The sequence below is a fragment of the Dermacentor silvarum genome, chromosome 1, assembly GCF_013339745.2.
Source record: "Dermacentor silvarum isolate Dsil-2018 chromosome 1, BIME_Dsil_1.4, whole genome shotgun sequence".
In the NCBI taxonomy this organism is placed as follows: domain Eukaryota; kingdom Metazoa; phylum Arthropoda; class Arachnida; order Ixodida; family Ixodidae; genus Dermacentor; species Dermacentor silvarum.
In genome coordinates this window covers 114,192,058-114,209,127 of record NC_051154.1, presented here as the reverse complement: position 1 = coordinate 114,209,127, position 17,070 = coordinate 114,192,058, and the positions used below count along the sequence as shown (strand labels likewise).

Here is a 17,070-nt window from a genome sequence, read left to right as displayed (position 1 = left end):
ATATAATTGCTATCGCAATAAAACGATTGGGGAAAACGCAAGAAGGTTGTGCGCTTCGAAAGAAATAACGCTTACCGCAGCCCTGTTCGTCACTTAAGTCACCACAGTGGTCGATGTAGTCGCAGCGATGCTCCATTACGACTGCAACCCCGTTCTTGCAGGTGAACATTCCTGGACTTTGTTGTGACATCGGCACTGCAAACAGGGAGGTGTATGAGTTTTTACGTCTACTGAAACCTTAAGTAGCACAGTATGCTAGACTAGTTTTTATAAGGGTATATTAATTGTGGTGGTAATTGTATTAAAGGTGGTGGCGTGGAGCTGATGTAGAATACCCGCCCTCAAATCTGAAGGTCGTAAGTTCGAATCCTACTCCAGTCCACTACATTTTCAGGCATAGAGTGGTGCCTGACACCGGCACGAAAAAAAAATATATTGCCGAGAGCTAGTGGGGCTATACTAGTTCAGGTGCAACCAAACTAGGAAGGCCCACTAAGCTTCATCAAAGTCACTCCCTCACCAGAACAGGAATTGGCCTCCCTGGTGCAGTATTCGGCCACTAACCCCCTCATGACTCCGACAATTAACCCATGGCGCTCAGTCCCCAGTGGCTGCGGAGCACCTGACCAAGGCGGCGGTCGGACCTGCTACGCGGCAGAGGGTGCTAAGAAGCTCTGGGTCCGGACAGGCCGCCAATGGAAACTGAACCTGGCAACGTTCAACACGCGCACCCTCCCGAGTGAGGCTAGCTTAGCAGGACTATTTCAAGAATTATCAGGTATTGTCTGGGATATTATTGGCCTTAGTGAGGTTAGAAGAACTGGTGAGGCTTACACAGTGCTGACTAACGGTCACGTCCTCTGCTACAGAGGTCTTCCAGATATGAGAGAATCCGGGGTAGGATTTCTAGTCCATAACAACATAGCGGGCAGCATTGATGAACTCTACAGCATTAATGAGAGGGTAGCAGTCGTCGTAATAAAGCTGAATAGGAGGTACAAAATGAAGGTAGTACAAGCCTACGCCCCAACCTCTAGTCACGATGATGAAGAAATAGAACAGTTTTATGAAGATGTTGAATTAGCATGAGAAAGGTGCAAACTCAGTATACTGTAGTCACGGGAGACTTCAATGGAAAAGTGGGGGAAAAGCAGGTTGGTGAACAAGCAATTGCCAACTACGCCATAGATTCTAGGAATGCAAGAGGAGAGATGTTAGTAGAATTTGCGGAAAGGAATAGGCTCCGAATAATGAATCCCTTCTTCAGGAAGCGCACCAACAGGAAGTCGACCTGGAAAAGCCTTAACGGAGAAACAAGGAATGAAATAGATTTCATACTCTCTGCCGATCCAAGCATAGTGCAGGATGTAGAAGTGTTAGGTAAGGTAAAGTGCAGTGACCATAGGTTAGCGAGGTCTAGGATTTCTCTAAATTTGAAGAGGGAAAGAGTGAAATTAGTCAAGAGGAAACAAGCCAACCTAGAGGCAGTAAGGGTAAAAGCAGACCAATTCAGGCTGGTGCTCGCAAACAAATATGCCGCTTTAGAAAAGGAAGATAAAGACAACATAGAGGAAATTAATCAAACCGTAACTAGGTTGATCTCAGAAGCAGCAATTGAAGTGGGAGGTAAGGCACCAAGACAACCAGTAGGTAAGCTCTCCCAAGTAACAAAGGAGCTAATAAAAAAACGACAAAACATGAAAATGTCCAACTCAAGAGATCAGATAGAATTCGCTGAACTGTCAAAACTGATCAACAAGAAGAAAGTAAGGGATATTTGAAATTATAACGTGGGAAAGATTGACGAAGCCGTAAAATATGGACGCAGCATTAAATCAGCAAGAAGAAAGTTTTGCATACTACAAGGCAAGATATATGCACTGAACGATAAGCATAGTAATATCGTCAGCAATTTCAATTACATAGTAAAAGCAGCGGAAGAATTCTACACTGACCTGTACAGTGCCCAAAACAGCCAAGCTATTTTCATTCGAAATAGTTATGAACCGGATACAGAGGCTCCTTCTATAACTAGCGATGAAGTTAGAAGGGCCTTGAAAGACATGACCAGGGGAAAAGCTGCTGGAGAAGATTGAATAACAGTATATTTAATCAAAGATAGAGGAGATATCACGCTTGAAAAGCTTGCGGCCCTTTAAACGCAATGCCTCACAACTTCAAGAGTACCAGAGAGCTGGAAGAACGCCAACATTATACTAATCCATAAAAAGGGAGACGTTAAAGAATTGAAGAATTATAGACCTATTATCTTGCTTTCAGTATTATATAAAATATTCACCCAAATAATTTCCAATAGAATCAGGGCAACACTTGACTTAAGCCAACCAAGAGAACAGGCTGGCTTCAGGTAGGGATATTCTACGACGGATCATATTCATGTCATCAATCAGGTAATCGAGAAATCTGCGGAGTACAATCAACCTCTCTATATGGCTTTCATAGATTATGAAAAGGCATTTGATTCAGTAGAGATACCAGCAGTCATAGAGGCATTGCGTAATCAAGGAGTACAGGAAGCATACGTCAATATCTTAGCCAACATCTACAAGGATTCCACAGCTACCTTGGTTCTCCACAAGAAAAGTAGAAAGTTACCTATCAAGAAAGGGGTCAGGCAAGGAGACAATCTCTCCAATGATATTCACTGCATGCTTAGAAGAAGTATTCAAGCTCTTAGACTGGGAAGGCTTAGGAGTGAGGATCAACGGTTAATATCTCGGCAACCTTCGGTTTGCAGATGACATTGTCCTATTCAGCAACAATGGGGACGTATTACAGCAAATGATTGAGGACCTTAATAAAGAAAGTGTAAGAATTAGATTGAAGATGAATATGCAGAAGACAAAGATAATGTAATGGCAAGGGAACAAGAATTCAGGATCGCCAGTCAGCCTCTAGAGTCTGTAAAGGAGTACGTTTATCTAGGTCAATTACTCACAGGGGACCCTGATCACGAGAAAGAAATTCACGGAAGAATAAAATTTGGTTAGTATCCATACGGCAGGCATTGCCAAATCCTGACTGGGAGCTTACCGCTGTCGCTGAAAAGAAAAGTGTACAATTATTGCATTCTACCGGTGCTAACATATGGTGCAGAAACTTGGAGGTTAACAAAGAAGCTCGAGAACAAGTTAAGCACCGCACAACAAGCGATGGAACGAAAAATCTTAGGACTAACGTTAAGAGACAGGAAGAAAGCGGTGTGGATCAGAGAACAAACGGGGATAGCCGATATTCTAGTTGACATTAGGCGGAAGAAATGGAGCTGGGCAGGCCATGTAATGCGTAGGATGGATAACCGGTGGACCATTAGGGTTACAGAATGGATACCAAGAGAAGGGAAGCGCAGTCGAGGTCGGCAGAAAACCAGATGGGATGATGAAGTAAGGAAATTTGCAGGCGCAAGTTGGAATACGCTAGCGCAAGACAGGGGTAATTGGAGATCGCAGGGAGAGGCCTTCGTCCTGCAGTGGACATAAAATATAGGCTGATTACGATGCTGATGATGATCTAATTGTACGCAGGAGTCCACTAGTTATAGCAAGTAATTACTGAGACTGGTGGACAAACGTTGTGCCTCGCCTAGATATGGAAGCGCTCTGACGGACGCTTATGAACTTCATTTAAACAACACGAGCCGAATCCACAAAGCTATTTGTCCGTAAGTGCTGCTTGCCATCGGATGGCCGCCTTCGCTAATAATATGTCCAACATCGTGATCGGCTGGCATGTGCTTTTGCAAACAGCTCGAGGTATGCGACTAACAGCTCGAGCAAACAGCTCGAGGTCTGCACGTGAAGGTAACTCTAGGCTGAGAACCCAGAGTCTGCTTGTTAGGCCAACACCTCCCGCCTCGCCTCCGCGCTGTACCACTCACCAGTAAGCCCTGAGGTATGCAGACATTTAGCCACTAATATTCAATATAAAGCACACGAAGTGGGAGGGGTGGTTGGAGAATTAAAAAGACACACAGACAACCCTTAGCAATGCGCATCTGCGCATGTTCTTAACTTCATTATAGCAGATCATTTATTCGAGATAGATTACTAAGAACACACTCTCTTTCCGCAACCATCGACCATAGCCTCAAAAAAGGAACTTTGCTTGCTAATACATGTTTTTAGCTCTTATTTACACTTAAAGCACCAGTATATTGGTACTATCTGTTCAACATATTGTACACGTTGCAAATATAAGTGACTTTTGCTTAGCTGAAATATTTTGTACATGCCAATAATGCCACTTGTTCTAATCTGATTCCTCTCCTCGTTGAAGTGTGCATGACATCAGTGCTTCGACTCCTTCATCAGGCACGCTCGCTGTATCAAATTACACCCGGAATCTATGTCACGAGCGTCGTAGCTAGCGGAACAATACCGTCGTTATCAGATTGACGCAATGCGCGCAGCACAAACTGGAATAGCCGCGACGACCGCCAGTTGATCAATAACTTCACGATGGCTCCCCATAAATAAAGGACATCCGCCAGCAACATCATTCGCTTCGACAACCGCCAACCATGCTGTCAGTTTTGACGCTGCCCCTGCCGACCAGAATTTCTACTTTTTTCGTGCAGAAGGTCGTGCAGTAAACAGTGTGCGTATGATATTCCTAGTCTCCCGGCCATCGTCAATACAGCTGTCACAAGCCCGCGATAATGGGTCTAATATTAGGTATCGTTTCTGTTTTACTCATCTCCACCGGCATTGTGGTCTCTGATCTACTTTTTCGACCAATACTTATGTGCCACCTGCCCTTGTTTCCTGCGCGTCTAAAACGCGAATAATTGAACAAATAACCTTGCACAGCAGACTGCCTGACAATACTGCTTTCTACGGGATTAGAGCATGGTTAGCAGAATAATGCTTCCACTCGGGTTTATATTTCCTTCTTAAGCAAAGCTTTTAATGTGAACCCTCCCGGACTTTCCTGACCGTGGCTGGGGGGTGCTACTAGGCGCCGCTGATGTCTTGCCGAATCGCTCACACTTTCAAAAAATGAATTATGTGCCCGATGGTGGGATCGAACTTCCGACCCCCAGCACAGCGGTCCCATGCTCTAGCCAGTAGGCCACAATCACATGCACACTGTTATCGTGCCAACGCCAAACTAGCTCTTTCAGATGACCGCCGCGTATGTCACATCCCGTAGTACGGGTTCGCGAGAGGACATGTGCGCGCCCCAGTTTCCTTTAGGCTAAAGACGCAGGAATGAAATAGGTACACTTATAGCATTTGATTAACCGCTTCAGGAACGGTTCGCTTCACATGGACTTCAAGATGTGCGTGGGATCTGCATACGTTTTAGTTTTTTTTTTCACACAGAACACTAAATCACTTTTCTTCTTTTCAGCCCTTTCAGTCGCAGTAGTAATGGTCTATCCAGATATCAATGAAGTTTGTACGAATCGTGCGTAGTTTTGCTCGTGGAAGATGCAAGCTGACCATGTACTAAGGCAGATACTGAGGCACTATGGCACCATATGTCCCAACGTGGCAGAACGGAATGTCAACGTCGCGTAAAATCATATCGCTCGAATCCTCCAACCAATACACAAAACAAATGTTCGCGGGTTTCAGCCTACGACAGGCACAAATGTGCAGTCACCTGCCGGGAATTAAGACAGCGCGCATTCGCCTGCATCGCTAACATTGAAAAGGAATAGCGCTCGCTGTCAGCGAAGTAAATATAACGCGTCAAATTTATCTTGAATTGTTCGTTACCCTATAGCGTCAATAGGTCTGGGTAACTACAGTGGTAAGTTATTGCAGATACATGGTCTCGTTAGTATGCTTTGCATGGCCTATCTCTCGTATCCTTATAGTTTAGCTCAGTTCTCTGTACGCACGTTCTGTTAATGTGCTCAAAAGCTACGAATGTGTGCTCATATGCAAAAGTTTATTCACAACTCTGGCAAATTCACAAACCGTGGGCGGTCGAATTCAAATGTGTGACACTGTGCCCTTGATGTGAAGTTGCTTCACATCAGCCGCACATCAGCACTGCAAGATAACAAATATACTAGGCAGTTCTACTAGTAATTGGTTTTCTAACAAATCGCATGTTACGAGGCAAGTGACGCAATGTCTTCAAAGAAGTCGAGCCCTTTCAAATACCTGGCATGTCGCAGCCTTGGAAAGATATGTCGTCGATGGCAGTGTAGCTGTCGTCAGTTGGAGAATCATAGCCTCGTAGGAGTATCTGTCGATTGTGCAAAAGCGCGTTTATTCTTAAACTAAACATCACAATTGGACATGACATTAAAATTCTTGCACGTTAATAAAATTTAAAAAGATTCGTGTGGTCAATATTTCGCGGCTTTTGAGCCATTTGTCGTGATTGAATTAATTATAAACCGAACGAGCTTGAACGGGAGTTCACGTCAAAGTAGTGCTAAAAAACAAATAAAAGCAGCAGCGGGAACAACACACAATCTGTCAACTTGTTTTTAGTTTTAGTTAGTTGAAATTCGTAATAATAATTCATTTATGTTTGTGTTTTGTATATTAATGTTACTCATGTGTGCATTAAGCGTTCAGTCGACACGTAGTGCATATGTCGTCTCTACTTTATACTGGCTGGTTTTCAGGGAGGACAAATGCGAAGATACCTGATTATCAAAGCCTCCGTGTACATCGTAAGCGATAGTGCGCGATGCACGAGGTGTTCACCCTACCTTGTACTATAGTCATCAGCATCAAAAAATGCACGATAGCCAAACAAATCAGGTATATCTTATGAAGCACGAACACCTTAACAAGCAGTAGAAATGTACTTCATTAGTAAATTATTATTTAAGTGGTTAGTTAGTTTATTATGCAGTTATTCGGATCAATTACTTAATGATTTTTACTTTTGAGCGCACTAAAAGGGACGAGAGACAGAGGTACGACGCGGACACAGCGCTAACTTCCACCAGTTGTTTTTATTCTACGAAGCGGTATATATATATATATATATATACAGGGCGTCTCAGCTATCACGCAGCACGATTTAAAAAACAGGAACGGCGTTACGCGAAGCCAACCTAATGCGTATTCTTTCCAGTACAGTGGAGTAGCCGCCAGTCATTTTTTCGTTACTGGGATTTAATAATTAATTCTAATTAGTTATCTAACTCGAGAAGTACTGTCCTAATTATCAAAGTGTCAATGAGAAAGTTGTAGAGCAACATGAAAAACTCCCGATACAGCTTTTTGTTGCTCAATACGTGCTACATAAAAGTGCTTTTCCGAGCATGAAAGAAGCCCGTGAATACACGCAAAGTGCCTCGAGCGGCCAGTCGTGCTGCAATTCTGCGTGTATTCCCGGGCTTCTTTCACACTCAAAAAAACGCATTTATGTAGCACGTATGGAGCAACAGAAAGCTGTATCGGGAGTTTTTCATGTTGCTCTACAACTTTCTCATTGACACTTTGATAATGAGGACAGTACTTCTCGAGTTGGATAATTAATTACAATTAATTAATTAAATCTCAGTAACGAAAAAAATACTGGCGGCTACTCCACTGTACTGGAAACAATACGCACTACGTTTGCGTCGCGTAATGCCGTGCCTCTTTTTTTTTAAATCGTGCTGCATGATAGCTGGGACACCCTGTATATATATATATATATATATATATATATATATATATAGGAACAGACAGCAGCCCACGCATGCGCATATGCACTGGTTTTTAACCTATAAGACAGCAATTAGACATGTGTAATGGAAAGTTAAGATGATATCGAAGATGAAAAATGCAACCATAAATAGCCCAAAAAATTTTGTAGCTGCAAGATTCAGATGCTATCTCCATCACGCCAACCTCTGTGCCACGTTTAAAAAATCGAATTCTTCTTTTTTTTTAAAGATCAATTGAAGGGGCGCTAACACAAGCGTTCCCCAATCTAGCGATCTTCGCCGCTTCAATAATCTCACGTGCTGTTTGCGTTGGGCTTCTTCCTATCACAGTGCACTGCTTATAAATGGGACTTCACCCATTCTTTCTGCAGTGAAAAGCCAGATGGCCCACTCCTCCAGTTCGCACATTATTTGCGTGTTCACGCAGCCTATCATTTACACACCTTCCCGTTTGGACGATGTATTTTTTGCCACACGAAAAGGGTAGTTCATACACGATATTGTTCACACAATGAACATGGCCTTCCTTGTGATTTGTCTGGCAACTGGGCTTCTAAGAACCACAGTAACTGGCCTTGCACAAGTTGGACAGCTTGATTGGCACTGAAAAGAGGACACTTACATTTGCGTTATTGCCAATCTTCTTCAGTCTGTGTGAGATATCCTGGATGTGCGGTATTATTGCGCGTTTCTGCTTCCCTCACGGTGAAGCAAACTGCTCATCCTCTCCCGCGCTCTTAAGCCCAAACCTCATGAGAGCGATTGTTTGCGCGACGGCGACGAGCCGCGACTTCGAGCGACGAAACGGACCGTCGCGGGAACAGATAGCTCGGTCTTTTCGCTCAATCGCTCGGTTCTAGAAATCTAGAATTCGTCGCTCGTCGCCCAGAAGTACTATGAGCGACTAGCCAATAGCGCGAAGCCGGAACTGGATATTAATCAGTCAAGCACTACCGATTGTCGCATGGAACGAGCAAACGACTAGATTTTGATACGTGCAAGGATAATAACGTAGTGCAAGACGCACGCAACTGGCGTGACGCTTGCTTTATTAATTTAAGTTGATGTGTTTTAGTGTAAAGAGCAGCATAATTATTTTTAAAGGTCTTAACGGGATCTTAAAGGATCTTAATGGTCTTAAACGGGAAGGTGTGGAAATGATAGGCTACGTGAACACGCAAATAATGTGCGAACTGGAGGAGTGGGTCATCTGGCTTTTCACTGCAGAAAGCATGTGTGCAGTCCCATTTATAAGCAGTGCACCGTGATAGGAACCAGCCCAACGCAAACAACACGTGAGATTATTGAAGCGGCGAAGATCGCTAGATTGGGGAACGCTTGTGTTAGCGCCCCTTCAATTGATCTTTCAAAAAAAAAGAATTCGATTTTTTAAACGTTGCACAGAGGGTGGCGTGATGGAGATAGCATCTGAATCTTGCAGCTACAAAATTTTTCAGGCTATTTATGGTTGCATTATTCATCTTCGATATCATCTTAACTTTCCATTGCACATGTCTCGTTGCTGTCGTATTTGTTAAAAAACAGTACATATGCGCTGCTGTCTGTTCATATATATATATATATATATATATATATATATATATATATATATATATATATATATATATATATATATATATGTGTGTGTGTGTGTGTGTGTGTGTGTGTGTGTGTGTGTGTGTGTGTGTGTGTGTGTGTGTGTGTGTGTGTGGTGTGTGTGTGTGTGTGTGTGTGTGTGTGTGGTGTGTGTGTGTGTGTGGTGTGTGTGTGTGTGTGTGTGTGTGTGTGTGTGTGTGTGGTGTGTGTGTGTGTGTGTGTGTGTTAACAGCTTCGTAGAATAACATCAATTGTTGGAAGTTAGCGCTGTCTCCGCGTTGTACCTCTGCCCCTCGTCCCTTCTAGTGCGCTCAAAAGTAAAAATCATGGAATACCAACATGCCCAAACTTACGCTCTTTCAAGTTATTTAATCCGCTTAATGTCTAACGTATTAATTAGCTGGTAAATACTTACATAATAAGTTAGTTAGTTAGTTAGTTAGTTAGTTAGTTAGTTAGTTAGTTAGTTAGTTAGTTAGTTAGTTAGTTAGTTAGTTAGTTAGTTAGTTAGTTAGTTAGTTAGTTAGTTAGTTAGTTAGTTAGTATTCTCAGCGTTCAGCATGAATGTCACGGCCGAAAATTTATGCAGCCGAGGTATACAGACATAAAACAAGTAAGAAAGACGGATGCAAGGGTAAAGCAGACCGGAGAAGAAAAAAAGCCACACTAGCAAAAGCATCCGATGCTGGACCCAAACTGGTAACTGAAGTGCGAAGCTCGTTCCAGTCGCATTTTGTTTGGAGAAAAACGTGATCACGACAGAGTAACAGTCCTGGCTGCACAATGGCGCAGAAAGTTTTACGTTGTTTACGTTTTAAGTTTTACGTCGCTTTACTTTTCGCTAAACAAGCGCTGACAATCAATGACACTGATAACAAGTGAATCGCTACTGGTATCATCTTTGCGTCGCAAGGACATACCAAATAAGATCAAGTTCAGCCCCTTTTGAATTGCAACACATCCGCTTTTCGACAAACCACCTCTGCGGAATGCAGTATAAAAAGCGGCAAGAACTTCATCCCAGATCACTTACGCATGCAGCCACATTTGAGTGATAACAGCTTTACGTTATTAAAACAAATTAAATGACGATGTGCTTTAGGATTTCTTCTTCAATATACCTATGCAGCTGACTTATCTCAACTCAAAATAAAAGAGGCCTTTAAGGCAGCCACGTATACCGTTACCTGCACTGCTGAGCGGTAACGTCCAATCAGAAATTGGCCTTCGTTCCACTTTCCTTGTTGTGGGCTTTCAGCAAGTTCCCAAGAATCCCACGTCACAATTTGAAACCCGTTAACGTGCAGTTCCATCAGAAGCTGATGCGTATTATCTGAAACGATCAGAAAATATAAAATATAACCTTATCATGTTCAGACCCGCTCTTAGGCAGGTGTTTTACGTACAATACTTCATCATGTGTCATTATACAGGCTGGGCCTGGTATCGTTAACTAGGCTCTAACGAAAATGAAACCAACATGTATAAGATTGACGTACTGCTGTTCACCTTGCGCAAAAAAGCATATAATCGTATTTTATGTAATAAGCTTTCATCTAGAATTAATTAGGCCTATAACTTTGGCTCTGTTTTGTTTCCGCACTCAGGTAGAAAGCATAGACTGTAAGCATAGAAAATCCGTTGCGAGATTCAGCCACCAGGAACAAAGCGAATAAAAAACGAAACTGGGGAGAATTTCCTCTCTACGCTCGTTTCTCAGAATAACTGGTATTAGTCAACGCTGTTTTTGAAAGAGGATGCTGCGGCTAGCTGTGCAAGTAAATGAGACGCAATAAAAAAACGAGTAATGCAGCTTCGTGCGCGCGCTGGACGCACATGAGACACCACGCTGCAAACTTACTTGGAGCCCGGTAGTTGAACCAAAATTTGACGACACACAGGTGACCCGTGCTGTGCAGTGTCGGACTGGACGCCTCAGCAGTGACCGTTTTTCCTTCGATTGGTCTGCTTGCTCGCAGGAGGAGATAGTGACCTGTAACATATTGATCTATAACTAATCCAGCCCAGTGGGCAATGCATCCTTCCATAGAATGTATTTTATATTATAACAGCGGAAAAATAGTACCAACTTAAAAAATCCTGCGTATAGCTTTATTCCGCGTTCAGTCGCGTAAAATGACGCCATCCACTCACCACGACGTGAGTTGGTGCTGTGGTCTTTCATCGGTCCCAGAGCAGCCGCAGCGTTCTGCCTCTTCCAGGAGAAGTCATCGTGGTGGAGCACACTTGGCTCATCAACTGTCCAACCGCAGGTGCCATTTTCGAAAGAGCACGAACCACAGTCCAGCTCATCGGAACCGTCCGAGCAGTCCGCGATGAAGTTGCACCGTGCTTGGGCAGAGATTTTCTTTCCAGATTTAGCGCACTCGAATGGTGGCTTGACTGGTATGGCTGTCGAGTAATTCAGCATTATTATTTCTGTTACCAAATCAAATACCTATAAGCGCTTTTCGATACCAGGCTTTGCAGCAGAGCTATGCGTTACGTCATATGTGATACGAGTTGCGAGTGAATGGACTATCACAGCAGCATCTCGTGGTAGAAAAAGGTGCCGGAGAGTGTGATGAAGCATTTTCTTTTCACCATACCCATCTAATTGTCGTAATATTTATTTTATTTGCTCTCACTCACTTAATTTATTCAGCAGAAGCGTCTACGAAACTTTTGTTTTTGCAAAAGAAAATAACATTTCGCGTTTACACTCAGACAGTCTTGATTTCCTCTCTCTGATAAGTGCATATTTCCCTATACCAGTCGCTCTTTCTCCTTTGATTATCTGGTTTTTTGCCCATTTGTTTCTGCCAAATTCAGATTCTTGGTGACATAATGCTATTAGTTTCATATAAGCATCTAAAACCTGCAGGTAGTTGGTCCTCAGTTCTAAATGGCAACATATACAAAAGAAGTTCGCGTGGCATTTTGCTTACCTGGAAGTGCATGTTGCCATATATTGACGCTACTAGTAAACATTTAACCATATCGTAGGAGTAGCTTTTGTTGGGGTAATTGGTGAACCATAGCTATGAAAGTAGGAGCTCAAATTAACATAAATAACGCAAATAGCTTTAAGTAAATCTCATGTTAAGTTACATGGTGCGTACATGCCGAATTTTCATGATATGAGCGGCAGTGCATATATGAAGCCGTTTATATAGAGTGATATGGCTCGTAGTTCGTAATTTGTATTCTGTATAGTTGTTCAATATTTTGCCTTCTATATGATGCTTACGTTCAATGTAGCAGGGATATTGTAGAAGCTTCAAGTCGTCGATAGCCGCGAAGGCATCAGGTCTACCACCAGAAATGGCTGATATTTCCGTCTGCAAACAAAAAAAAGCAGGGGCGGGGGTTATATTAAATTATAGCAGAGCCGTGAAGCGTACACGACGAACGTGCGATGAACTAAATTAACGACTGAAAATATTAGAAAACACAAAGAACATTAATCACTTAGATTTAACGCGAAATTTATTCGCCGAAGTACGGACTTTTGAAGCTTAAACAGGCTTACCAGATGTACTTTTCAAATGCCGTATGCCCCTTAAAAGCACCGAGGTTAACATCTACGTATTCTCCAAATAAGGCGTGCTTATGTAATGACGTTCGGTAGCACCAAGTGAGAGCTCAAATTAGCGCGCTCACTTTTATTGGGTCGACTGAAAAAACAGCCAGCTTCCATTGTCCACTGGTACTTGTCGCAAGAGGGACTCCGCCGGCTATGACTGTCAAGTTGTCTGGTTCTTCCGATATGTAATGCCACAAGGTAGCACAGCGGTACCGCTGATCCGTCAACACCAGAGCTGCCTGCTGTCCTGGGTCATCCTCCTTGAATAGCAGATAGTGTCCTACAGGTGAAAGTTGAATAAAATGTCATTCCTTACTAGGTAGCGAGCTCAGTTCTGATAACACCTACGCACCTCGATCCCTATTGCCGCTTGCCCAAGGCAGTGAATGGTGCGACAAAATATGTCGAGCCCATGCACTGCATTTGAAATAGGAATTTAGCAGCTGCTTGACATTAACTTGTTGCCCAGTGTTTACACTGGTCAACAAGTTGGCTAACCTAACAGTGTTCATAGCCACACGAGAAACGCTCTGTCAGTGGCTGTGTTACATTGGGCGACTAACAAAATTTGGGTAGCGTGTAAATAAGCGCCGATTATTACTTGAGTGCGACAACACCCTGTCACACCAAAAGACGCATAATACTTCCGAGACATCTAAGCGCGCGGCGGAAGGTGCCTGATGATATACCAAGAAAGAAAAAACACGGCTACGCATGTTGACTAACGCTGTCGCTCTTTTAATGCGTCAGTACTAGGAGTGTCAAAGTGGAAGAAATTGCATTTGAGTACGTATATATATATCTGTGTGTGCGTGCGTGCGTCTGTGTGTGTGAAGGAAGTGGTCCTTCGGATCCAGTGCTTAATAAATGGCAAGAAGTGCAGGCGCACGTAAAAAGTGCACAAACCCACGTTTAATTTCGTTGTTTCGGCTGGGGTCCGGCCTTGTGTATGTGTGGGTCAATAAACCCACCCATGTTACCTGAAAGCATCAATGTGGCCGGATTCGAGACCCTCGAGATATATACTTATATATATATAGCCCCTTCGTTTCCCTTCATGTCTCGTTCATATATATGTATTTCTCCGGACTACCGTCAGGCAGGACGTGTGTCGAGTGAGCTCGGTTTAACGGAGAGAAAACGCGGTTTAAATAATAGATCCGGGCCCTCAAAAAGTTGCGACGTAATACTAACGCATTTTTATCGCACTTACCGTTGAATCGCCGCTGATTTTTTTGTTCCCAAGTTCGGACAAGATCACTGCTGTTGCTATAACGCTGCTGTGCGGTGTGACGCAGGATGTTTCGCAACATTTACGTTCATCAACGTTTTGGCTAACTGTTGGGAAGCATGTTGCTCGGAGAGAAATGACTGTTGGTGTCAATGAGCAACAAGCAACTGTAATTCGCATGTATCACTCGCCAATAAGGCTTCCTTTATTGCATTTCGAGCAAAAATGTCAACGTGCCCTAAAGCAGGTGCCAGCGTTAATCGCTGTTGCTGTTTCACCATTTCACTTATGCACCGAATTAGTTTTATGGCTCGTTGCTATGACCTGTCACTCTTTTTTTTTTTTTTGCTGTGGTTAGCGGATACACAGCTGTAAGCCATGGTGTGGAAGCCGCTTTCGCTGTTAACATAGTTACTGAGGCTTTGCTTCAGTTGCCCTCAATAAAATTTTCCTTTAACCTTCAATACCCAACACACCTATACTTCAACATCCTTACCATTCTTGGCCAATTTTTGTATTTATATTATAAATCATTGAATGTATCGATAGACTTGGCGCTCTTTGCCCAAAGATGCCCTTATGCCATTAAAACCCCTCAATCATCGTACGCGGAGTTTGATACCTCAAAAGTTCAATTTAAGCGCAAGAAACTTAACGAAAAGCACATCGTAGTGTTTCTTAGACGCTGAGGCATGTTTTCAATTGGGAATGGTTAAGAAAACCAATTAATAATTATAAATTTATTATGCTAATTAAGTGGCGTTCAATTATCATTTCACTGTATTTTATTTAGCACGAATGCAGTCTGAATGGCCCTAAAATAAAGGTGAACAAGGTGTTATAATGTTATTGGATGTGGAAAGGTGTTCGGGCTTTGTAGGGTTAAACAATTAAGGGTGTAGTTGGGCTGCTTTCCTGATTCACTGTGAAATAGTTTCATTGTTTACAAACTGGAAGACTACGTTCGCTTTCATGGCATGTCGGTCACGTAACTTTGGAGTCGCCTGTTGGTGCTCCTTTAGAATCGTAGACAAACACACAATATTGAATAGAGAACCCAGCTTTGGGGTATGTTGGCGAGATGTTAAAAATATGCTAGCATTTGAATTTTTCATTAGTACATTTAATGATTGCGACTGTTCGAACAGCTGTAAGAACATTTAGACAATCTTCAGGCATAAAGCTGAAGCAACTAGGGGGGTTGGGTAAGGTAGTTTTATGGTGCCACCTTCGGATGGACGTACGGTGACGTCAGGAGCTTAGAAAATCTTTAATTGCCAAAGTAAAACCAAAAGCATCTAGTAGAAACTACATCACCGTCCTATCGATGGCATTCAGCTTTAGAAAGCTGACCAATGGCTCAATAGAGTAGTTCTTAAAATCTTGTTGTTCTCTTGACAAGTAATCCGGCGAAGACATATGAACAGTTTTTACGCGAGACTTTACATTGTATTATCTCAATTTCTGGAACTGTATCACCCCATGTTGCTGGAAATCCTTCAGGGGAGCTCACCAGCTGTGAGAAAAAAAAACATTTTTGAAGACCGTATTTTCGGCAGACTTAATTCAAGGAGTCATGAGAAGTGAATGGCTTGGAACTACAGGCGACATTAACATAGTAAAAGGCATCGCGATTTCTACATAAAATACGTAGATTGTCGAAATATTCTTAGTTTGCCCATTCTAATTTAAAAATGTACCTTCTCACTATAAAAAATTAAGAATATTGTGTCAAAGTGCAGAGAAAACCAAGAAGCGGCAAATAATACTTAGCACTCTGGTAAATATGTTTGTGTGCGTGTAAGAGTAGTTGGTGACATGTTCAACTGCGCTAACATTTATGCTATGCCCCTCTAACGCCAAACCTTTATAGGCCACAAGCACAATAATATAAACAAAAATCTACACGCTCAATTCTAAAAATTGATTTGCAAACATAATCACATTACATCACTGATCACGTACCGAATGTTGCTGGAGTAAACTAAATTAGACACTATAAAGTAATTGCATTACAATAGAAGTGACTTCTGTGGAGATTTCATGCAATAATTCAATGAGCATGTTGTGAATTTTATTCACAACACATAAACGTGAGCGCCATGGGTGTCTTTCTGTTGCCTCGAAAAATCGTGCGTATATCTAGCAGTGTGTCTTGTTGTTCCCCTTGAGTTTGGAGGGAACAATAAAAGTGGCCGTGACACATTTACAAAGCTATACTGTGGATCAAAAACATTGTTAAAAGATATGTCGTGCTGCGAATTTCCCGGCACACTGCTTTGCAGAGGAGCGGGCGAGGATTAGTTCCTAGAGGAGAAAGAAACAAGCACAGATAGATATAAAAGTTTTCGAAGACAAGGTCTTATTTGGCGACTTCAAATTTATTTGGGGTTCGTAGGATCTGGATATCTGGCCACTTTCGTCTCGTCGAATCAGACGATTTGAGGCCTTCTAGTGCACATAGGACAACGAAAAAAGGCGTCAAAACAAAGCTTCGAACGAAAAATACTCACCATGTTATTGTAGAGCTATGTACCGAGAAATAATAATGCGTAATTAGCGCAAGAAGGCCGAAAGTAATCCCAGATGGGCCGATTCGAGAGATAGTGCAGTCTAAAAAATGTGGGCTGATCCCGGAGGTGGTGCAATCTAAGCAAACCACATGTACATTAAAGAGCCTCAGAAAACCTTGTCTTTCCTCAACGTCGACCGCTGTTGAGTCGCCTTTGTTCTAATATGTTTGTTTTCTCTCCGTCCACTTGTAATTTGTGCGGGGCAGTTTGCAACGTTGGCTTGGACCAGATACCATGTTTAAAAAATACTACAGAAAACAATAAACAACACACCTTCATCCGAGTTTAGTGTGTGGTCTCGTGTGACAGGTGGTAGACCGGCCCGCTGCAACGACCAGCGACTCGTCACGTTATCTGAGAGAGGAAAAAAGTGAGGGTCAGGGAATGCAAAGTCACTTTTACGTCTTCCGTTACAACGGCTCTTTGATTTCCTTGC

General features: G+C 42.7%; 1 protein-coding gene across 1 annotated transcript in view; it reads right to left on the bottom strand.

Annotated features, from left to right (window-relative positions):
• LOC119435473 (MAM and LDL-receptor class A domain-containing protein 1-like) overlaps nucleotides 1–17,070 on the bottom strand; it is a 168,268-nt gene that overhangs the window by 142,169 nt on the left and 9,029 nt on the right. Inside the window, 8 exon segments of the mRNA XM_049672663.1 lie at nucleotides 76–195; nucleotides 6,138–6,222; nucleotides 10,432–10,577; nucleotides 11,106–11,237; nucleotides 11,399–11,656; nucleotides 12,495–12,585; nucleotides 12,908–13,110; nucleotides 16,908–16,988. Of these exon segments, the coding sequence (XP_049528620.1) occupies nucleotides 76–195; nucleotides 6,138–6,222; nucleotides 10,432–10,577; nucleotides 11,106–11,237; nucleotides 11,399–11,656; nucleotides 12,495–12,585; nucleotides 12,908–13,110; nucleotides 16,908–16,988 (1,116 nt within the window).